Here is a 22,795-nt window from a genome sequence, read left to right on the forward strand (position 1 = left end):
TGCATGTGCAAAGGGCTAAGTTTGCACTTTTTGTCGCACTGCGAAGATGTCAGTTATTTCCTCTGCACAAGACTGTTCTTAATCGAAACATGGGTATTAGTAGTGACTTTAGTGTGCGCTGATAAGTGATAAAAATGAATGTCCGTTCTGTGTGTCTTTTCTTATCTGTTTTAATTAATTCATGGTGCACCGTATTGATGATACATGGCGTAGACTCAGGAAACACCGCAAGAGTGATTCATGAAACATCTACCACAGTTTGATGCAATAAATTCACTTGTATGGCTTGCAAAATTCAAAAGACCCACTTTATAAAAATCTGTGTTGCCATCGTTGGACGGTGAATTCTTAGTACCCATTTTTGAAAAATAAAACACATTACCGGTAATACCAAAATTCTTTGTAATGGCCAACTCACAGTTGTATACTTTTATCTGTAGGTCATTAATTTTCATTTGTACCTAGCACAAGCTCGCCCGGAAACAAGAACTAAAGTGTAAACGGGGAAAGTTGTACCAGCCGGTACAACTACGTAGTGCGAACATGTGCGCCTGTTCGCACTACGCACATGGCAAATGTGGCTGAGACGCGCATGTGTGCCTGCGTCTGTTCCTGTACACACTTTCTCTCTTGTTTCCGGACGGGCTTGTAGTACCTACTGAGTACTGTCTACTGTCGTACACAGAACTACGATACACAGAACTACGTGCACAGAACTACGATTAAAGTGGAGATCTCCTCAAGTTGGCGTGATAAAGTTATTGTTTTTCTTCGGAGTATTTTTGTAAATGTCAGATGCGCGATCATTATTTGGCAGCTCCGAATACAGATACGTAATTCTAGGAGTACAAACTAGTTCTCACGCCGTGTCAAAACCTCCCGCCTTACGAGTAGTCTGTACAGTATAAGCAGAAACGACACAATATACCGCATAAAAGCGCTGACCAACTAAACGGCTCCGGCTGCTGCTGCAATTCGAGGTTCGCTTCCTTGATATTTCCTTGATATCGTTGTATTGTACATATTGTTGTAAGTATCTGTATTGTACATACTGTTGCTGCTGTTGTCGCAGAAAAAGCGCGCTTTTACAGAGTACATGGCAGTAGTGGGCTAGGAGTTACCTAATACTCATAACGGTCCTCATACTCATAATCCTACCCATATCTCATGATCGGTAAATGATGATGATCGTAAATCACACTCATAATGAATGTCATAATCATACTTCGCAAGTTCGCTCCTACCGATCTTCAGATTTTTGCTTATAATCATAACTCCCGTACCACTATTAATACCAGTGCTTAGTGTTGCTCAGGGCGACTTTCGCTGATTCACTTGGATACACACGCTGTGATGCTGGATTCACCGTGGTGTGCACCTACAGACTCTGTAGATTCACCGGAATTCACTGGGATTCACTAGCAAAACATATGGTAAAAGCTAACGATTATTCTGCAACCAGGATTCACTTGGATACAAACGCTGTGATGCTGGATTCACCGCGGGGCATCTTGATTAACCGGGATTCACCGGGATGTGCTTGCTCTTTCATGTGAATGAGGTCTTTCAATATGTGCTTAACTGCATCTCTCTTTTGGACTATCGTTATGTTTCACGAATGTATCGGTTATGTTGCAAGTTACATGAATGTAGCGAACGTTCCCGTGGATGTACACAAAATTTGGTGCTATGTACCGGGCCAAATTGTAGCAGTAGGTACACATATAGGGGGCCAAACTAAACGTGTTCCACGGTTTCCGGCTACTGCTGCCGTCACCCGGCTGGAGTTTTACGTTGTGGCTGAACATGGCGCTTATGTACCGCGCCAGATTTAACCATATGTATTGCCGTAACGTCACACTCCAGGCGGGTGACGGCAGCAATACAGGGAAACCGTGGAACACGCTTAGTTTTGCCCCTTATATACGGTACATGCAATTACTTAGAATAAATCCATCATTGAATTGATCTGACTTCTCTAAAAAAAGGTGAGCAATGTTGTTTGCACAGGGGCTTGCGACTGTCCGAATTCTACGGTCAAATACGTGCTCAGAAAATGATATATCATTTTCTCTACCGTTCTCTTTACTGTACAGATATTATCTGTATCTGTAAAGTAATCGGCAAATTTAATTGAAGAACCACACGAAGACGTATAACTGAATGTCCATATCACCGGTAATTTTGTTAGAGTTTCGTTGAAACTTTCTTATTTTTATTCAACAGTGCTTGTTATATATACCATTCCGATGCTCCATATATGGAAATATGGAAATTGTATAAATTTGTTACAAAAATGTTTAATAAGCACAAATCGATCTTTCTCTAAACAATTAACATAAGCTAGCCATAGCGTACACATCATGAAAAGAAAACCCTCCTGCTTGCAGATTTGTAAAAAATCTCTAATGTCGTCATCGTGACGTTTAGACTTTAGACGTCGCTGGCAACGTACGGATTTTCTATCACATATGGATTCTGCCGGACGACCACACTGAACAGCGATCTCGATGCCTTAAAGTATACTGTACGTACTGCACTCGTTATCTAGCAAACAAAAACTGGCACGTATATATCCTGGATCTATTAGCGCAGTTCTGGTGGAGTGTAGTGGTTCACAAGAGAAGGGCTGCTTACTTATAAAAAGCTTTACAATGCAGTACGACAAAATTCGTCAGTGCAGAAAGTGTTAACTGTCCATCTCGTACGGTTCGCCCAAATCCATTAAGGCCATGGCTAGTTCGGCTTTATTCATAACAGGCCATTTTGCAGAAGTAAGGCGCTTTACAGATTGAAGACTGCTCTATCCGATGGTAAAAACATTGAAGTGATAAAAATCCAGGGTTATGAAATATAAATTTTTTAAGTTAGCTGCCTTAACTGAGTAACGATGCTAGCAGTGACTGGCCCGGCTCACCATTACGAACGCATATGCAAGTTAGCGCACCTGCGATGAAATCAATGGAGAGCACAGAATCGGGCTACGCATCTTTTGTTCTACTGCCAGCCATAACACAGCACTGGTCAGCGGAATCAAAGCAAACACCGAAAGACAATAGATTTTGATCACACTCAAGTGTGGTAAGAAGCGGGCAATGGCTGTCTGGATAGTCACTATGGTTTGATATGTGTGGTGGGCTGAAACAGTCAACATGCCCATGAGTGATATAAACTTGCATGAACTTTCGAAGGCTACCGTTCAAATTGCACCAGATAAAGTTTGAAAACTAACTCCTAATTCAGGCGATCTAACATAATTTTTAAACTTGATGCATTGGGTGTGGAAATGCCTTAGAAGTATAATTAGAGCGATTTTGAAAAAAATGTTATAACTCAAGTTATTTACGAAAATCGAAACCCTAAATGTGTTTTTTAAGTTTGTGAAGTTTACAAAATTTTTTCAAAAAAGCTCTAACAAGGTGCAGGAGGACTACGTTTACGATTTTCTGGGTGGTCTATCTAAAATTCTGTGTGGTTGCCTGAAGACTAGTTAATTTTTTAGCGTGATTTATTCAGTTCACATTTTAAACTGTGTGTTTAAAGCCAATCTTTCCGGTTTTAAGTTGTGAATTTTTCTCAATTTAAACTGGATATAACAAAGTATCAAAAAAAAGAAAATACGATTTCAAGAAACTTAAAAAACCGACCTTCTTCATCTGAATAAAGCCAAACTAGCCATGGCCTTAAAGTGTAACACGGTGGGTGTAGCAACATCAGCTAGAGCAGCGTTATTGGACGGTTGCAGGAGCTTCCGTAATATAATGCAGTTGCCATTAAGATTCAAAGAAAGCACCAAAAAAACAGTGCTCACCATAATCCTGCTCTTCCGGTGAAGAATTTTTGCTCTGATCTTTTTTAGGAAAAATTTCATGATCGATCAGTGTGGTTCTATCATCTTCACGGGTGTCCATCGACTGTTCGATAATGCCTACAGTATGCTTTCGACATCGAGAAAAAAAATAAAAACATGAAGGTCATCTTTCGCGCTATGTAATACAAGGAAACACAATACTTGTACCTGTAGTAATAAGCGTTAGTCATTATCACATGAACAGGTAGAAAGGAAGTCAGTATTTTTTTATTACGGTTGCGAAAAGTTGATTTTACGGTTTACCTATGTAAAAAAGGGAGGGAGACGATCGCGCTGGTGTCGATGCGTACTGTATAACCAAAAAACACTTACTATGTAAAGTAGTTATCAAATTACTGAAAATTTTCGAAAAATAAACCGTGGGGAAAGGAAAGCACCGACTTTTACGCACGTATGGCCTATTGGCTATTGATATCGTTGGTAACTGCTAACTACGTATATCGCAACCGTGAAATAAGAGCAGGAAAGCGAAAGCCGTTTCAAACAAATTAGGAGAATTCAAGTTTAGTTTATTTTGCGAATTAGTTTTAATTTTAAGAGAATTCTAGGAGAATTCTACTACGAGAGGAATAAATGAACATTCTAGGAGTATGAGAGGAATGTAAAATGTTCATTCATTCCTCTCGTTCTCCTAGAGCAATGTCTGAACGAAACATGACCACCGTATGTGTGCTTGAACACGTATAAAAAATAATATACGAGTAATTATTAAAGCTTATTATTACAAAGTAGCCTCCCGCCTTCGGCGGTCGGCACGTTTGCAGTACTGGACGTTTGAAGGCTTAGAAAATCGGATTTTTTTGAACAGTTACGTTTATACAGTACGTTGGCTTATGTTGTTATTTTGCTTTTCAGTACATTGGCTTTTGTTTCACAGCCTTCGGACAAATACTTCGGCAAATAGTTTACACACAATCGTCCAGTCCCCGAGGTTAAAAACATACTTAATTTTCCCTGCAGAGCATTCAGCGCTCGGTCTCACACATATAGATACACTTTATACATACTGTACTCGCGTACTCCTGCGCATGTGCTGACTTGTAATATTATACAGTCGCCATGCGCTTCCTGTCTGCACTGAAGTTGGATGTCATCAGTCTATTTGTAGTCGGTATCAAAGCGCTGCACTGATCAACCGAACGCAAGGGTCAAAAAGGCTGTTCGCTTTCCTGTAGCATATACATATGCTGCGTACCATTTGCGTACCACTTGTTTATAGTGCGGAGCGTATTATTTTAATTTTCCTGTCAGCCGCTCCAGAATTGATTACGTTAGCTAGCTAGAAAATCACAGCCCCCAATGTTTTTAGGAAGTCCAAACGGGACAGCTGTTTCCCGATCTAAAAATAATTAGTCATTTCGGCAATCTCAGCCTTCTCACGTGCATAATATTATAAGAAAATCATTGATTTTCCTGTGAGGCCAAGTACAGATACTGAGGTACGTGAGATTGTAACAAATAATAATTATTGCACGCAGTACAGCGTACATAGTAATATTATTTATCGCGCTACTATAATAGCGTTACTTAGTCTTAGAAATTAAATTAAGAGATTCTCAGGTGTCGATATTATTACAGTAACTGTAGCTCTGTAAGTAATCGATTTCTTAGAGAATTAAGAGCTGACTATTGTGAACTGGTGTGAGCAACGTGCCATTCTGAAGTTATAATATGGAAGTCGCAGTTTTCAAAAGTTTATCATTTATGAGGCTGCCAGTGCCAAGTTCCAGCGGTGAAAACACAAACGAAAAATTTTTATGAACAATGAGTGGCTTAAAACTTTATTGCGCAGGGCATGTGTAATAATTATCCCCTGAGCCTATCTACTAGATTGTTAAATGGTAAATTTGAATTGCAAGCTTTGAATTACCAGTGTAACTATCTGTATTTTCCTTTTCTTGCCAGTGCTTTTAAATCGCGCGGACTAGATCGATGGCAGATAGGTCTTAATTAAAACTTTAAAAGAAAGCGGGAATGACGATGTAGCCTAATCTACTAGCACTGGCACAGATAATACTTAAAAACTTAAATAATACAATGTTAACACAAATAAATATAAAAAAGTCTTTTTTTTGTTCTGTGTGAACATCAAGTTTTACTTGTCTTTCAATTATCGTTTGTTTGCAAATACCGCTAATACCCCCAGATCTCCGATTTATCATAACAAACAAGTTATGCGCGCTAATCTGACGATAACGTACGATTTTCCCATAAGGGACTGAACGTACGTATAGGTAGAAACTTCAAGTACAGTATTCTGTACTTATGTTGGGTCAAACTTTATTTTATTTTATTTCAAAAACTCGAACTTCATTTACAGCGTACAGGACAGATAAAAAATAGTTAATCACAACAACAAAATCTCATGTACGCTGCCAGTGCCGTTCCATCTGTTTTTCCGAGTACGGAAGCGGCGTTGATTAGTAAGGAACAGTTTAAAACAAACAGGCCGTCGTCCGCAACCGGTACCTCAGCCACTTTAACAATAGCCATTGTTATCTCGACTTATTAACTACCAACAAGTGCAGTGTGCGTGAAATTTAAATATGATTGGTAATTTGGTAGTCATCATGTTGCTTGGCGGGCTTTCTGTAGGTTTGAGCAGGCAATGGACGCCGAGGCCGCACCGATGCCTCCTTTCCGGCCATTCCGCCGGCTGCTATCTGGCGCCAATCAGATGAGCTACCAAAACACAGTTGCAGTTTGTGACAAAAGTGATGTTTTGCTGGGATTTATTCAAGACATCAACGGCGACCAAGTGTTCGTTGATTTCGACTCGAACAAGGTCAAACCCGGGTGGGTTGATGCAGCGCTGGTTTACCCGATGCCATGGTACAATCACGTCGACAATCACCAGCGCGACAAATCTGTTTACGCGGCACTCCGCGACGAAGACGACGGTCCATTCCGGTTCAAGTCGGTTTTTATAATATTTGCTGTTGCGGCATGTAACCAGTGCTGTATGTATTACGTCGAGACAACTGTCCACAGCGGTGGTTCAACCAGCGCTCGAATCGAACTGATCGATCGCCGCCAGATTCTCGGCTTGGAATGGTTCACTGAGCCGGCGTTGTGGTACCGCAACAGCGGACTGGGTTATGCGAAATATTGCATTTCCATTGGTACAGCCAATCAAAAGTGCTTGACCAACCGGCCGACAAATCGCGCGTGATTAAGCATTTTCGCGAAGCTTTTGAGGGCGATCCGGCGCTTTCAGACCTCACAGATTGCTGTCGGTTTCACCTGCGCATCGAAGCGGGCGGCTGCATGTTTGTGGTCATCGGCGTCGGAACGAGCGCGGATGTGCAGCAGAGGACAATGTCAAAGCTGTGTACGGTAGTGGAGAGGCACCTAGCGACCCGAGCCGACTTACTCCCGATTTGTTTTGATAATGACTCCACCAGCGAAACGGATATCAACACGTCAGGTAGGCGGAAACTGCGCGAGGTGACACCGAGACAGCTACTTTGTAACCACCATAAAATGAACAAATAATAGGCCGAATTCGGCCCAGTATTTGTTCCTTTTATGGTCGATACTCGCTATGATTTATCATAAAAATCTTACAAGTTAGTTATCCCGATCTTAGTGAGCGATGTAGTGTGTTATTCCTTTTAAAGAAATCACTGTAGGCTACCCACTAGTCCATCTCCGCTTACTACAGACACCCCGTTTCGCGTGCCTATTTTACCGCCCTGTTTTATAGGGCCCATGCTTACACAGTACAGATATACGTAGATAGTAACAAGTGTATTAACATCGTTCAAGCAAAAATCAAATAATACAAACACAGACAAAAAAAGAAATGCAGTTTTCACATGCTATAACAAGAAAATTTCCTCTAACTTCTCCTGATCCGGTATTGTGCCCATAACGCACATAGCGTTTCCTCTTTGAATCTGTATGGAGATCCGCTGCCGGAAAAATTCTTTCGCGCGTGGTTGCCCGGTAGTGGTCGCGATGAGCTGTCCGGTTTTATCGACCAGCATCTTAGCTCCGTCGCCCAAAGGTCCGTATGTTTCAAAGGCAGCGGCAACAAAATTGTACCTTGGCTGAAGCCACGCATGTTTTGCGAGCTTTTTTGCTTCGGCTAGTTCCGCTGCGGCACCGACATTGACGGCTGTACGGTCGAGATATGAAGTTGCCAGAGTGTCCACACAGGTTACGTCTATTGCGAGTGGTTTACCACGTTCCCAGGGGACAAGCGTAACTACATCCGGTCTTTTGTTACCTACTAAGGCCAATCCTTTCGGCTCCACTCTGGCAGGGAAACCACCCGTCGTTAACGCGCGAGCGAACTCCTTGCTGATGCCATCATGTCTGGGTAGTCGTCCGGCTGATCGTTTGCACCGCAGTCCATGTCTCCCGAACTCGTCTACCCATTCGCCGCATTTACATTCATGGGGAGTTACAATAGAGCACCTAAACGTAGAGCGACGCTGGTCTGAAAATCGATATTTTCCAGCAGATTACCTAGGCAAGCAGCCGGCAATGCGTGAATCCAATAACCCGATTCTGGTGTTGACACCGTCAAGTGTGCGACTTCTGGCAGAGACACGGAGTGCTGAAAGGTCAGAAAGTGCACGCAAGGACGCAGGAGTGTCCCAGGCTTTTTGGATGCCGTGGAGGGGTTCAGCTGGCACATCATTCAAGCCGGTAAGCAACTTCCAAGCCAAAGTTGCGGAAGTTGTGTCGGTCGGTGGTAGAAAAGGGCATAATTTGGAGATAAGCGGGCGCACAGAGGAAGCCGATGCCAAGTAGGCTTATATTTATATTATAAGTACTGTATTTACACTGTACTGTAGGCCCATGCTTATATTATAAGTACTGTATTTACACGATAGGATCAGAACTGGATCGCCCGCACCATGTCGGTTCCTTTGACATCAATGGAGCCGACACCTAGTGCGGGCGGTCCAGGGGATTTCTCTGTCCCTTAATATCGTGTAAATACAGTATCGGTGTAAATTGTAAACATTTCCAGTTTTCCACTTGTTCGACCTAACAATGTTCGTAATAAATTTTAGCGATCCGAATCGAGCCATCGTCTTTAACGTCAGAAGTTTTGTTTTCTTATCTACCTCACTGGATCGTCAGTGAAATCTGTTCTTACCTGGATCTGCATTCCCAAATGAGGTTCAAGTGGTACGTTCTCAGTTTAGGAAATTTGATAACACTCTCAATATTTGCAGTTTTGACCAAATCCAAGTTAAAACAGTCTCTAGAAAAAGTGTTCAGAAGTTAATTAAACTTTCGTCAACTGTCTTTGTTTTACTTCTGTACGTATGCTCCATATTCAAAAAATTCTCATTTTTTGTACAAAGTTACTATAGTCTGTACTATCGTAGTATGTTCAGAAAAATATTTTCGTCTGCTGTATTCAGTAGGGCGTGGCCAAATAAAAATTTAAAGTTAACATGTTTTCACATACGAGTGCAGTGGAGTGCCAGTTCTGTCGGTAATTTTCTTCTAATTTTACGGGCATTGCATTATTTGCAGTAACTGTTGATTTCTGGCTTCCTGCAGCTGTCGAGTATCGACGTTACCCACGCCCGCATGCCGTGCCTCTGCTTCCGAAGTGACACATTTTCAAAAATTCGTTATCGACTTGTTTGAAAACACAACCGTATAAAATTGTCTGTTTTTACAACTTTGCACTATGTAACTTTAACCTTTAACCTACGTATTGAACAACTTTAACCTACGTATATACAGACTGTAGTAATTCACAAGAAATTTTCGAAAATGTGCGCTCTGGCAGCCCACCGCACGCTGGCGTCGGTTATGCCGATGCTCAACAGCTGCTTCAGTGACGTACCGTGACTACCGTCCACGCTTTAAGCTGCAATGCCCAACATCGCTTCTTGGAATCTTGGGTCACTTAGAGCTGACCATGCACAGCCAGGCTCAGCATGACAAAATTTCGTTATTAACAAAATCATTGCTGCAAAAACAAAATAAAAATACCGATAAAACCTGTACCCCGTGTCTACAACTAGTTCCATGTAGGTGCTGGTATGTGATAACATGTAAACTTTAAATTTTGTTTGGCCTCGCCCCATTTGGTCAGAGCAGATGAAAATATTTTTTGAACATACTACGATAGTACGTACAGACTATAGTAGCGCTTTCCTGCCGGTATCTGCACTGACTGACATATGATTTTTGAATGACAATATATGTGCCGAAATACCCTTATGCCGAAATGCTTGTATACCGAAATACCGTTTTATATGTCGAAATCGCATTCCGCGCTGGTGGGCTAAAGAAAACGCCAAAACGGCAGGGGCCACGCTCTGGTCTGTTAGTAAACCGAATCAGACTCGACCGATCGTTTTTTCTAAATTTACTTGGGGAGCTACTCGGAACACACATATCGACACCACATCACACAGATACCAGATTTGCTCGATTTTGATTTATATAAAATCGGCTTGGAAGATTTATAAGTGCCACCAAGTGTAGTGGCAGAATGGCAAACGGACAGGATGGCTACGCTTCCTTTCAGAAAACTAACAGGCATGGGAATTAACGAGAATCGTGACTTGTAACCTTTCTGTGTGCGCATGAATTAGATCAACCAATCCAGCTCGCGTAACTTTGTCGTAGAAAATTTTGACAAGTCCCGTTTTTCTCTTGATAATCATTATATGTATGAAGTCATATTTTAATGAATGTATGTATGAAGTAATGAATGAATGTATGTATGTATGAAGTAGTTAATGAATGTATGTATGAAGTCCTATTTTAACTTTCCTCCACATTTTCAGTTACGCTTTCAATCGATATTATGATTTATGACGAAATAGTATTACTGTAGTCTCTAACCGCCACATGGACTTGCACCACGAGTTTGTGTACGGTGTCACCGTGAAAGTGTTACAAGGTGCTCACCGTTCTATTTACGTGTGCGATGCCCGACAGGGAAAGACAGTGGCCGGATCTGACAGTGGTGCAAATTTTTCTGGCGGCGACAGTATGTTTGCATTCCGATATGGTTTTGAACAGAGTGTGACCTTTGATGGTTTGAACAGAGTATGCGCATTATGGCAGCTGCTGTTGAGCAGTCCTGGCACAACGGAGCACATCCGCCTATGTTTGGACAGCATGACTAAAGAAACTACGTCCGACAACTACAACTGCTTCGCAGTGGCAGCGCTGCTGACTCGCACCATCAACCCAGCGACCAAAAGCTTGACGATAATAACAAGATCTCTCGGCGATCGGGCGCTGTTCCTGGTTTTCTTACTGGAGGCCATGAAAGCCGTGAAGGTTCGCTTGCCCTTGGTCGTATTGAAGGACTTTATCATGGACAGCCGTGGAACGTGCATCAGCATCACTAACGAAAAATTTGACTTGACACATCATGTCACAAAAGCTACAGTCCTGTTTGATTACTGCTGTGATCGCATCGTATGGCATAACTGGAAAGTCAGTAATCTTTTTGGCCCCCCAATGTATGAAATCTTTGCTAAAAAAGGATTTATGGATTTGCTTCCTCTGCCACCTCGGGAAAAGAATTTAATGCTGCCTCTCGGAAGGGACGACACGCTGACCATTGATAAGCTGGAAATTACCGTGCCACGGCTGGTTCTTGGCTGCCACGAAGGCAAAGGTTACATGGTCAGCCGCATCATGTGGGCCGTCAATGCGCGTTTTCCGCCGGTTACGGACGAAATGCAGGCAAAGGTCAACGCCATTTATGCGCGTTGGCTGCGCGACCTGTTGGAGCCAAATGAATGGGACACCATTCGCAGCTACCTTTCACTGTAAGTCGCCTCAGCCAGAAACCTGACGGTACAGGTGCCGCGAAGAACTGTGGCAACTGTCTATCATATTGTTGCGGCGAAGTAGACGATAAATGTACTGTACTTCCTTGTGCTGTATCTAATCAAAACAAATTGTACAAAGATTTCTACATTCGTACTTGATGTGAATATTATTTTGAAATGTCAGTAATAAATTATATCATAATAATAATTATTACGTACTAACGTAAATAACATTGGTATGTGCATTGCAGGTTCAGCGGTTTTCACTCAGAGGGCGAACCCCGCTCCTGGATGAACGTTGATCTGGCACAAGTGGACACGACCCAGCTCAGCAAAATGGCACTATATGGGATCAACGAAATATTCATGTCTGACCAGTAGTCAAAACATGCCTTGACGCACAATATGGAAATATAAATAAAAAGCTGAGTTGACCGGATTCGTTCGGTTTGGTTTGGTTTAGAAGCCCTGCGATGGGAAAACACTTGGGTGGATCGTTGCCGTTGTTGGCGACGCCGTCGTCGTCGAGTAATGACGACTGTCGTATGCGGCAGTATTATCATGGCAAAACAAAACCATGGCCATAGTACCGGCTTTTCAACATCGGGAAACATTGGCAAATGTGTAATACCGCTCGCTTAACTATCTATTGAACTATTTTGAACATAGCGAACTATTCTATTGAACTATTCCGTAGCTCTCACACAACCATTAATTTGAAGTTACGGATAATGTTGAAGGTTGGTTTTTCGTAATAATTGTGCTTTCTGTGAGCACTTGAGTGACCGCAAAAGAATTGCACTGGAAACGGAACGCCGCTCACATTGCAATAAGTCTGCATATCTTGTGTTAATTACTACGTAGTTTTTAAAGCAGGCAAACGCTCCAGATTTCGACATAGGACGTAAATAATTGATTTTTATTGGTGTGATGTCGACATTAAATTTTGCCGGTACATCCGGATTCGGTATATTCGCTCGATACGTTTGGTATACTTTGGTATGTTCGCTCGATACTTTTGGTACGATCGCAACGGTGTGTGGCTGCAAATCCTGCAATGCTAGCGGAATATTGCGACCTTCACTGCCCTACCATTACGAAACGGTACATTAAATGTTTCGGTGAACAGCAGAATAAATTTTTTTCAACAATCAAAATTTTAAAGCTAAAAAAAACTTATGACATGATTAATGCCCTCGTAAAAACGTTTTTGAAAGTATGTAAGAGTGTATTTTAGTGTTAATGGCACTTAAGTATTTTCCTACTCCTGTTTCACGGTTGCGATATAGTTGACATTTGACAACGATACTAAAAGGCGATTATGTGCGTAAGTGTCGGTGCTTTCCTTTTCCCCACGGATTTTTTCTTTTGAAAATGTTTTGGAAGTCCGATAACTACTAAGTTGTGTGGGTTTTGGTTTTATGCATCGACTCCAGCGCGACCGTTTCCCTCCCTTTTTCCACATAGGTAACACCAACTTTTCGCAACCACAGCGCCAACTCTCTATACCTGTTCATGTGTTAATATAGCTAACGCTTGTTGTTTTGCCTTTGTGTTCCTGCCTATTTTGTATAGCTTTGAGTTGACCTTCATGTTTTCCTGTTACTATTTTCAGTATTTTGCGAGTGGACTTTATTTCTCAATATGTACAAAGCGAGCTTCACTCAACAAATCAGATCAAAGAAGATGAAGAATTTGTCCCATAGCATTACCACGCATAATCTCCAAACTTAAACGCTGAAACAAAAAACAAGTAGAGCGACTCTCCCCCGTCCTTAAAAACAACTTTTTACCAATCTCCTTTAACGTAACAATGCCGGTCTCACACCAAGTGCCAAAAGTCTCGCATGCGAAGGGAACAAAATAACAGCGATCAGTAAGTGACTTGTATTTTCTTATCTTCTCCCGGCATGCAAGTTCAGCGGCGGCGCCAGCACACTTTGAGGTCGCGTCGATGTATGAATCAGCCATCGTGTCTCTGCAAGTAACGTCCCAAACTAAAGGCTGTCCACGATACCATTTCCAGCGCGTGGCTCCATCCGGACGCTTTCCGTTTTCGCGCAAAAAGCCAACAGGCGATATTTTTTTTTGCGATATTGTTGTTACACTCTGTTTCCTTCTCTATTGTTATTACACTCTGAAGCCTAGAGGGGGCAACCGCTCCGTTGCAAGGGCAATAAACTGCACTTTGATAGAACTTTTACAGACTTCGTACCCGGTACTACCGTATACGGTACACGGTGATACGGCCAGTTTGGTTATTGTTACAAGCTCAACCTCGGCCTCCGGCCTCGGTTGAGAATTTTTAGTACTGATGAAAGAAATGTGATAGTTTTATAAAGATAAAAAAAAGATTTTATAAGATTTAGGAAACGAAATTTAACTGATCGGAAAGCGGTTTGTTTTGGATTATACACGTTCCGTTAATTATAACGGAACGTGTATACATATACTTCTGTTTATGGAAGTGCTATCGCTAAAACCGTCGTCTACAAAGAAGGTTGAGCCAAATAACATATTAGCAAAAAATTTCTGTACTTCTGTCTGACCGGCGAAAATTCCTGTACTTCTATCTGGCCGGAGAAAATCCCTGTACTTCTATCTGACCGGCGAAAATCCCTTACCTTCTGACTCACCGGCAAGAACACTATCGGAAATCATATATTCCAGTCGAGAATTTGCGGATTACAGGGACGTTTATTGTGCTCATCAAATTCCCTTCTTTTTAATAATACTTACTTATGTTAGTTTTTGTATGTACCTTGCCCGTTAAGGTACAGTTATCCTTTTCTTTTTTTCGCCAATGAAATCAGAAATTCGTTTCGAAACCGTATCGTAACGCGGAGAAGAAAAAAACTGAAAAACGAACCCTTTGAGACAAACTACATGATTGTTTTAAGCATTGTACAAAATTTTGCTTCGCAGTTGTATCAGAAGTTCCCTGTTAAACTACGCCTTTCCGCATTTTTTACATTTCCAAAATGTTTTACAATTTAGCCGCGCGGTATTATGCGCATACTGGTACATATGGCACATAAAGTATTGTACTACTTGTGTGTTATTAGTCAGCGGTTTTGGTTCGATAACTTCCGCATCTCCGCCAATCCTATGTTAATTTCTAATGATCAGCCAATCAGCGAAATTCGTTTTGTTCCTCTTTCGTAATTCGGACAAAGAAAAGATCGAAAAACAAAAGGCGTTGAGACAAACTACATGATTTTAAACGTTTATTAAGCTATCGTGCGAAAATTACCGTCGAACGCTGTAGGAGGAGATGTTGGATAAAAAAAACGGCGAAGTAGCTTTGTATATATAATACCGTGCACGAAAACATTATAGCCGTAAAGGCGTAGGCTGAAACCGTATGTAGCCGTATTGAAATCCACCATCAGTACGGTCCGCCACCTCTACTTCGAATTATGACACAATCGGATACACCGTGCTATGTTCACGTACTGACAAGTAGTAACGAATCATAATTATATCGAAGTACCGTATTTTTCGAATTAGAAGCCCTGGGTTTCTAAATTTTCGAAGGTGCTTGAGGAGAGGCTTATACAGCAGAGGAGGCTTATATTGTGGAGGAGGCTTTTAAATTTTCAAAGCCTTTAAACTAGCGTAATTGCTATACATCGTATATAGAGAGAGGCTTCCAATACGGAGGAGGCTACTAAATTTTCGAACTAAGGTGGGGGGGGAGGCTTATACGATAGAGGAGGCTTCAATTTTGGAGGAGGCTTTAAATTCGAAAAATACGGTATACTTGACTAGATAACACCCGGTGTTTTGCAGGTAAAGGCGTACAGAAGTCGGGATGTACGTACCGATCCGATGTGTACAGTACTCCTCCTCCACGCGTCCACATATGACTGTACATATGCTTGTACAGGATTCAAATCAGTGGAAAGCTTGTTAAAAAAATCAGTTGAAAACATTACTATAATCCTTCAAGTAGTTTATTTCTCAATATGTACAAGGCGAGCTTCGCTCAAGCTCGCCTTGTACATACTTCGGCTTCGCTTACTATAATTATTATTATAGTAGTCGGTTAAAGTGAGAACATGTAGGAAGTAAGAGTTTTTAAGAGTTTGCAGCAAACTCGCACACAATGAGTTCTTCTATAATAACCTAAATATTTCCGAATGTCCTCTTTCAGTTTATTCTGTTTTTATTTCCCGTAATAACGTTTGAACTGCCCCAGTAAAAGGTACTGACTGACCTGAGTCCCACGTAAAATACCAATCACAAATTCGCAAAATCCACAAGAATCTACCACCACAAAATTAAAACCAAACACCATTAAAAATTCCATTTAGAAGCGCATAAAATCAGTAAAATCAAATAGAAACTCCAATTAAAAGACAAGTAAAAGCACAATGAACAAGGTAACACTACGAACACCATACTGGAAGCCGTCGAAACGAAAGGTCAGTGTGATAAACTGGCAAAAGCATCTCTGCATAATCTGCGTCACCGACTAGAGACCATCACGGCTGTCCGTTGCATTGCGCCTGTCCTGCTAGCTGCCGCCTTAAGGGGTGAGGGAAGGGGATGTCCGGCGTTCCCCTTCAGGGTCGGCGCGGAGGAGGTGGGCGGGGTCGGCGTCTGCTACACGATCAGGTGCGAGCGGATACTGCGGGGTTCCACGATGCCGCCGGGAGAATCTTCCAGTCCGCTCTCCGCACTGTCATCTGCACACCATTTTAACACTGTATCAGCAAAGCTATTTACCTGGGTCCAAGTATTTCATTCGCTAAAGCATCAATGGAAATTTTTGTCGTTAAAGTTTTCCCCAAAGGCACATATACAAACCAGCCCACTGACCTAAATTTAAGCAACTGACTCCATTTCTCGAAAATTTTCTTATTCATACACCAACTGAACTATTATGACGGGAATAACAATCAATTAAATTGCAATAATATTGGTAACAGTTTTTTTTTTAATTTTTAAAAATTCATTTTAATACGATCCGTTGTATTTGTACACATCAGGAAAAATAAAGTAAATATCATTACTAATTTTTATCACGAGTCGGTAACAAGTTGTTACCGACGTATACGTATAGATTGAACAGAATATGGTTGTTACTAACAACCATATTCTGTTCAATCTATACGTCTGCCTGTTCCATCCCCTTATATACAACCCACTCCACTACGTTCACAACAACCGTTCGTTCTGACTGATAGCAGGATGCTGCTAATGTTTGCCAATTATTTCTCACTGAATCAATTTATTATTGTAATTTCTAGGGTAAATTTACCGTAGCAGAAGTCCACGTAGCCTTCACCCCCGGACACCAGCAGGCTGGCGTCTCCTGGCTGGGCCTGGTGTCGTTGCTGGCCGGTGCGGCCCCGCCGGGTGTGTAGTGTGTACGTTCCTGCATTCAGCCATCATTTATCAATATCATTAATGCGTGCATTACGAATTGCTGTCCAATGAGATCAGCGCAATACAACGCACCTGGTATGGAGATGAAGAACTTGCCCTCCTCCCGGTGTCCGTGATAGGACACCGTGCGCCAGTGTATCATCGCACCCGGGCAGATATTTCGCCACGCCCGCCGCCTCCTTGTCCGGGTTGCTGGCATCTAAATTATTAATAATAACAGTGATACAGAAATCTGTAAAAAAGCTATAAAAAATAAGACATTAACGGAAAAAAATAAAATAATAATGGAATAAAAAAATGGAATAATAATGGAGTTTTACCTGGCGTAAAGCTGAGGGGAATGGAGAGGACGACGCCGGTATACTGATCCACAGGCGCCGACACGAGGCCGACATGGCCGTGATGCGCACCAGCGAGATGCCCAAGCGACTCTTACCTAACATAGAATAATTCACACTTTCATCATACTGCACTGACGCTATACGACGGCAATGTATTACAATAAATTCATGGAAAACGGCAAATAAAATCAGCTCGTACCGGCGACCAGCGCGCAGAGCGGCTCAACGGCCAGATCCTGGAGGTGCTGCATGGTGCGGGCGTGGAAGAGACGCAGAGTGTTGTCCAGTCGCAGCGAGTTCCACCGCCCTGCCCCACCACCACCATCTGCCGGATGGCGCTGTCCACCCGCGAATGCGCCTCGAAACTGCTCTACAAGGATCCAACACCGCGCCGTATTACTCAGAATTCACAACCAAACAATGAAAGCCAGTGAATTCCCAACATATTTTTTACTGTGATTTAATCGAATGTTCATGTTCACTACAAACTTCATTTAAGTGCAGCAGCGCCCACGTATCAAGTTGGCCACATACGCATAATATTTCTACTACAAAAAGTTCAAGCTTATCGCCGTAAAATCTTCATCGAGAGATACTCATTTCAAAGGCAATGCACGTTTCACTGCGCGCTTTCACGGATATCGGTTACTTACAGCCACTACTCTACGACGACTAACATCCACTTCACACACCATGTACATAGCGAACGAAAGGCTGCCACTTTTTCGACCATTCAACGCGCCACTTTTCTTATCCACATGTACCTACCAGGATCTTCATGGAGAGGGGCGACGACATGGATCTTGTTCCGGCAGCCGACCCACACACAGTCCCGCTGCTCGTTGCCAGCCACCCCGGGGCTACGGCGAATGCCGGCGATGTAGTCGGGGTAGGGCGGCGGGACGATCGACGATGGCGGCGGGGCGGGAAAAGGCAAAAATGTCCTTGCGTAATCTGCGCCATCGACTAGAACAGCTACCGAACGTCAATTTCAATGTCAGCTCCGACACCCTGCAATGGGAACGCAACGTCGCCGAAGCCATTCAGCAACACCTTCAAGCTAATAACCCGTAAATCCAACCTTTTGCTTTCTTTCAGCCATCTCTTTACTGTTAACACAACATGCTAATAATGACTTTTATAATCCAATGACTTAACTTTGAACAGCGAAATTTCTACCATTTTCTGATTTCTTTTTCTTTTTATGCCAACCTATTAACATATATTCTTATTCTCCAGCCTTACTATTCTTGTGAGCAAACACTACCAATAATCTGTGTGACTAATTTGTCGCCTAGAACAAAATTAAAGTTAAGTTAAAGTTAGAGACCATCAGGCTGTCCACTGCATTGCGCCTGTCCTGGCAGCTGCAGCCATCAGGACGTGCGTTGACCTGTCTGTTTTCCTCCTTCACAGTCTGGGGGAGGGGGTTGTGGGCGTCTGCCGCGGCGATGAGATGCGAGGGGATACTGCGGGGCTCCACGTTGCCGCCCTGTGCAACTTCCAGTTCGCTCTTCGCACTCGGAATTAATTATGCACCCTGATCGGCGGCGCTCTTCGACTTGACTTCCATAATGCGGACAATGGCCTCCAGACTGTCGCTCTTCCCCTGCAGCTGCCGCTTCTCCTCGTCCAACGAGTCTTCCACCTCCACCACTTTCTGCATACGATTCATTAACATCAGTATTACTGTATTAAAAATACCGTATGTGGTAGCCGTAACACATTAAACTGTCCAAAAACGGTATCACGTTTAAAAAAGCCAAACCAAGAACAGAAATTTGCGCAAAATTATTCATACATAGCCGCGCAATGCCGACCGGAAACTTTGAGATTTAGCAGACACATATGTAAAAGGGAAACCAGAAAACGGATTAACAGGGAAACCAGAAACAATAAAAACTAACCTGAAAAATTATCTCCATATTGCGAGAAATAACGAATTAAAAACAAGAACGTAAATAATAAAAACAATTTTCTTATGTTAGAAACCAGTAAAATTGTAAACGAAATACGGGAAACCAGCCAACCCAGATTTTCCGAGTAATCATTTCAAGAAAAAACAACAGAAAATTCGGCAAAATACGGAAAATGATTTTCCTGTTTTAAATGGAGAACATTCATGCAAGTGATAGCAATTATTTTTAGAACAAAATCTACAAGGTAACAATGATTGCAAGCGCCGGTACAGAGTACACTTGATAGCAACAACTCAGACATTAAAAAAACATTAGGTGACCACTCCGTACACACCCTTTCACACCCTTTTACTCCGTACACAACCTTTTGCACAACCTTTGATTCCGTGCACAACCTTTCCGGGCACTACCTTCCATTCCGTGCACAACCTTCGACACTACCATTCACTCGGTACACTACCAATCCACGATCAGTAAGAGTCTTATTAAACGTTTACTGCAATAAGTCCTTTTAAGCTTTTTGATAACTGTTACAGTATGTATGTACTTATGGTAATCTGGAGTTTTTTCTCTAAAACTTTTGCACTATGTCAAGCTCGGAAAGCGAAGATTCCACTATGTCTTAATTCCTCTATGTCAAGCTTTAAGGACTGTCCAAACCCTGCGAAGAAAAACCGGCACCAGGGCGCCTAGAATTATTTTCTCACGGGAATTCGATTTTGTAACTGTCGATGATGCTTTGAAATATGCAGCAAATAACTGCTGCTAACGCAAAAGCGGTGGTTCCAGAAACAACTTTGCTGTGAAAAAATTAAAAAAAAATAAAAGGTTGTGTACGGAGTAAAAGGTAGTGCTCAAAAAGGTTGTGCACGGAATGAAAGGTAGCGCAAAAAGGTTGTGCACGGAATGAAAGGTAGCGCAAAAGGTTGTGTACGGAGTAAAAGGGTGTAAAAGGGTGTGTACGGAGTGGTCACCACAACATTATGGCTGCGTGCACGGGTAAACACGGGTGTTAGCTATTTGCACGGGTGAACTTTTTGGGTCCGCACGGGTGTTGGCTGTGGGCACGGAGTTTGGGAACGGGTGTTGGCTGGGAGCACGGGATTCCTGCACGAGCGCTGGCTGCATGCACGGGTAATTTATTTAATTTTAAATTGTTTAAATAAAATTTTTTTACTAATAATTCAACGTATTCTATTCTTCAACGTATTCTATTATTCAACAAATTAAGTTTTGCTATTGTGATAGCGTGTTTCTTTCTTTATTACCATAACTGTGCGATGATTATTAATAAAAGAATGCTTCTATTCTTTTATTTCGATTTTTTTAAATAATTACTATAGAAATCTGTCACAAAATCCATACTTTTTACCAAAAACACTGGTAAATACTAAGTAGTACCCGGTTCCATTCGAAACCACAGTAGTTTCGTAGACCGTACAATAAAACGGCCTCCATAAGTTTACTGAAACATGCCGTTTTAAAGGCGACGGCGTGCTGTACTCCGACGATGTCCTAAGCGCATCAAAAACTTGCTTGCCGCAAAACCGGGTACTGCAAATTTTGTCGTATATCATAACTACTGTGTTACCAGCCATTAGTGCTTGCTAATACAGTGCTGTGTATTACTGTACTTGAAACAACTTGAAAGTCACAGTAAGAAGACTCGAATATCAAATCAGCCAACACTCAAACGTAAAAAAAATGTGAGAAACCGTGCACGCAGCCAACATCCCTGTAGACACCCGTGCACACAGTCAACACCAGTGTCCAAACTCCGTGCACGCAGCCAACACCCGTGCAGACACCCGTGCACGCAGCCAACACCCGTGTTTTCCCGTGCACGCAGCATCGACCTTAAAAAGATCGACAAGTAAGGAGCAACGGACCTGTTGGAAGTGTTTGCGCTGGGCCTTCTCGCGGTCGTACTGCGTGATGAGCTGCTCGTTGTCCTCGCGCAGCACCTCCACCTCGGCGCGCCGCTCCTCGTTCTCCACGCAGCTGGCGTCCAGCAGTTCCAGCGCGTTGACGATCAGCGGCATCAGCCCGTCCGCCACCTTCTCGTCGTACTTGCCCATCAGCTTCTCGAACTCCGCGTAGATGGCCTGCGCCAGATTCTGCACCTTCTCCGCCATCCTCAACACTCCTCTTCACTTACACACCTACCAATTACACAATTTCCCCAAAAAAATAGTTTTAATTATCCAATAAGCAAGGAATGTTCCAGTAAAAATATACAATAAGTACTTATAAAACTGCGCGAAAAATATTACTAAAAAATTAAAACCAATAAACGAACCGTAGATTTTGACAGCCACGATTTTATGCCGTTTTCGTTTTAAACGTTGATCGACGCTCCACATCAAAATTAAATAAAACTGAAAAAATCCAGAAAAATCGCGTGAAAATTCAAAATTTTACTGGGAACTTAAAGGAAGTCGTGAAGGGAAAGAAACGATAAGACTAATAAGCGCCACTGCAAAGGCAAAATGGGATATAAATCAAAATAAGCAAAGTTAAGTCCAACTAGCAACCGCACAATTTTTCGGCCAAGATAGTTGTAAATCATTTCAATAATTACCAAAAATTACCTTTTCAAATCTCCACCGATTGAATCAAATACAAATCAACGAGACACGCCAAAACTCTGCTCCACAAAATGAAAAATTCCGCTCGCGCGTTCCATAAAGATTCGTGTCATGACTGTCATCCACACAAATTAAATATTCTCAACATGCTACAATACTGCCATACGCGGGTCAAAAACAAGGAAACAGTAGTCCAGAAATCGTTTCCTGCAACGAGTGTTGTGCGACTGATGAATGTGACGCGGAATGGTCGATTAAAGTCTCTGCTCATACACAACACACGCGCGTTCTGCGGTCGGATCTCCACGCATCCACGTGACTTTGTTGTGGTTCAGGCTGTTTTCTTCACGCGGCTCATTTAACGAGTTATACAGCCCGCAGGTTGTTTTTGTATTAATTGATCAGATCTTACGATAAAGGTGCAAGTACGTATAACTCAACCACATCCACTGGCTAAATTAAAGCTAATTATTTAAAATTTAAAAAATTCACAAGCAATAATCTCTGTGAAAGATTAAAATCACCGATTATGCGGGCAGTATAACATATGGATCTCTGAAACAGTGAAACAGATAAAACAGGATAAAACTTTCATGGTAAAAACGGATCAAATCATTGCGCCCGAAATTAATTGAAATCACGACCAATCTTCCTAATCAGCAGGATAGAAAATGGGAGCAGAATCAGGATTTTTCACCGCGTCAGTAAACTTCGTAGTGCGATTTCTCATCGCCGAAGTTGGGAGCGGAAATGAGTCAAGCGGAAATGAGTCAAATGGCATTACCAAAATTATCTTTAACGCTTGTCGTTTCCCTGTACTTACATTATCGTTCGGCCGTATCCGAGTACAGGGAATTCTCCATGATCACCGGTATTAGCAGCGTAGAGAGCCGAACTGCATATTAGTGCA

At 42.3% G+C, this 22,795-nt stretch overlaps 3 protein-coding genes across 16 annotated transcripts; 1 reads left to right on the forward strand and 2 right to left on the reverse strand.

The window, feature by feature from the left end:
- The first annotated feature begins 4,904 nt into the window (after positions 1-4,904).
- Positions 4,905-15,561, forward strand: LOC129600500 (uncharacterized). Of its 13 annotated transcripts, XR_008692062.1 has the most exons (7): positions 4,931-5,310; positions 6,467-7,298; positions 8,340-8,527; positions 8,899-9,016; positions 10,796-10,847; positions 10,906-11,640; positions 11,895-13,297. XR_008692062.1 is itself a non-coding variant. In XM_055499050.1 (6 exons), exons 5-6 carry the CDS (start codon positions 10,850-10,852, stop codon positions 12,022-12,024), a joined length of 921 nt encoding a protein of 306 aa, XP_055355025.1. In that variant the 5' UTR covers positions 4,938-5,310; positions 6,467-7,298; positions 8,337-8,527; positions 8,899-9,016; positions 10,796-10,849; the 3' UTR covers positions 12,025-13,297. The 13 variants fall into 13 exon arrangements, 8 of the variants coding, with proteins under 8 accessions (XP_055355025.1, XP_055355026.1, XP_055355024.1 ...); XR_008692061.1 differs by lacking the exon at positions 10,796-10,847 and having other exon boundaries at positions 8,340-8,628; XR_008692060.1 differs by lacking the exon at positions 10,796-10,847 and having other exon boundaries at positions 4,933-5,310; positions 11,895-13,296.
- A 233-nt stretch (positions 15,562-15,794) lies between these two features.
- On the reverse strand, positions 15,795-18,281 carry LOC129600492 (C-Jun-amino-terminal kinase-interacting protein 4-like). Its single transcript, XM_055499036.1, has 6 exons — positions 18,147-18,281; positions 17,578-17,748; positions 17,358-17,473; positions 17,110-17,236; positions 16,910-17,026; positions 15,795-16,334 (listed from the first exon to the last, which is right to left on the reverse strand). The coding sequence occupies exons 2-6, from the start codon at positions 17,627-17,629 to the stop codon at positions 16,252-16,254; spliced, it is 495 nt and encodes a 164-aa protein (XP_055355011.1). The 5' UTR covers positions 17,630-17,748; positions 18,147-18,281; the 3' UTR covers positions 15,795-16,251.
- Positions 18,282-18,900: 619 nt separating this feature from the next.
- On the reverse strand, positions 18,901-22,607 carry LOC129600493 (C-Jun-amino-terminal kinase-interacting protein 4-like). 2 transcript variants are annotated; one of them, XM_055499038.1, is made up of 4 exons: positions 21,889-22,607; positions 21,597-21,675; positions 21,187-21,459; positions 18,901-19,038 (listed from the first exon to the last, which is right to left on the reverse strand). In XM_055499038.1, exons 3-4 carry the CDS (start codon positions 21,430-21,432, stop codon positions 18,910-18,912), a joined length of 375 nt encoding a protein of 124 aa, XP_055355013.1. In that variant the 5' UTR covers positions 21,433-21,459; positions 21,597-21,675; positions 21,889-22,607; the 3' UTR covers positions 18,901-18,909. The 2 variants fall into 2 exon arrangements, with proteins under 2 accessions (XP_055355013.1, XP_055355012.1); XM_055499037.1 differs by lacking the exon at positions 21,597-21,675 and having other exon boundaries at positions 21,889-22,606.
- Positions 22,608-22,795: the final 188 nt, after the last annotated feature.

Source organism: Paramacrobiotus metropolitanus, unplaced genomic scaffold, assembly GCF_019649055.1.
Source record: "Paramacrobiotus metropolitanus isolate TYO unplaced genomic scaffold, Prichtersi_v1.0 Parri_scaffold0000180, whole genome shotgun sequence".
Lineage (NCBI taxonomy): Eukaryota > Metazoa > Tardigrada > Eutardigrada > Parachela > Macrobiotidae > Paramacrobiotus > Paramacrobiotus metropolitanus.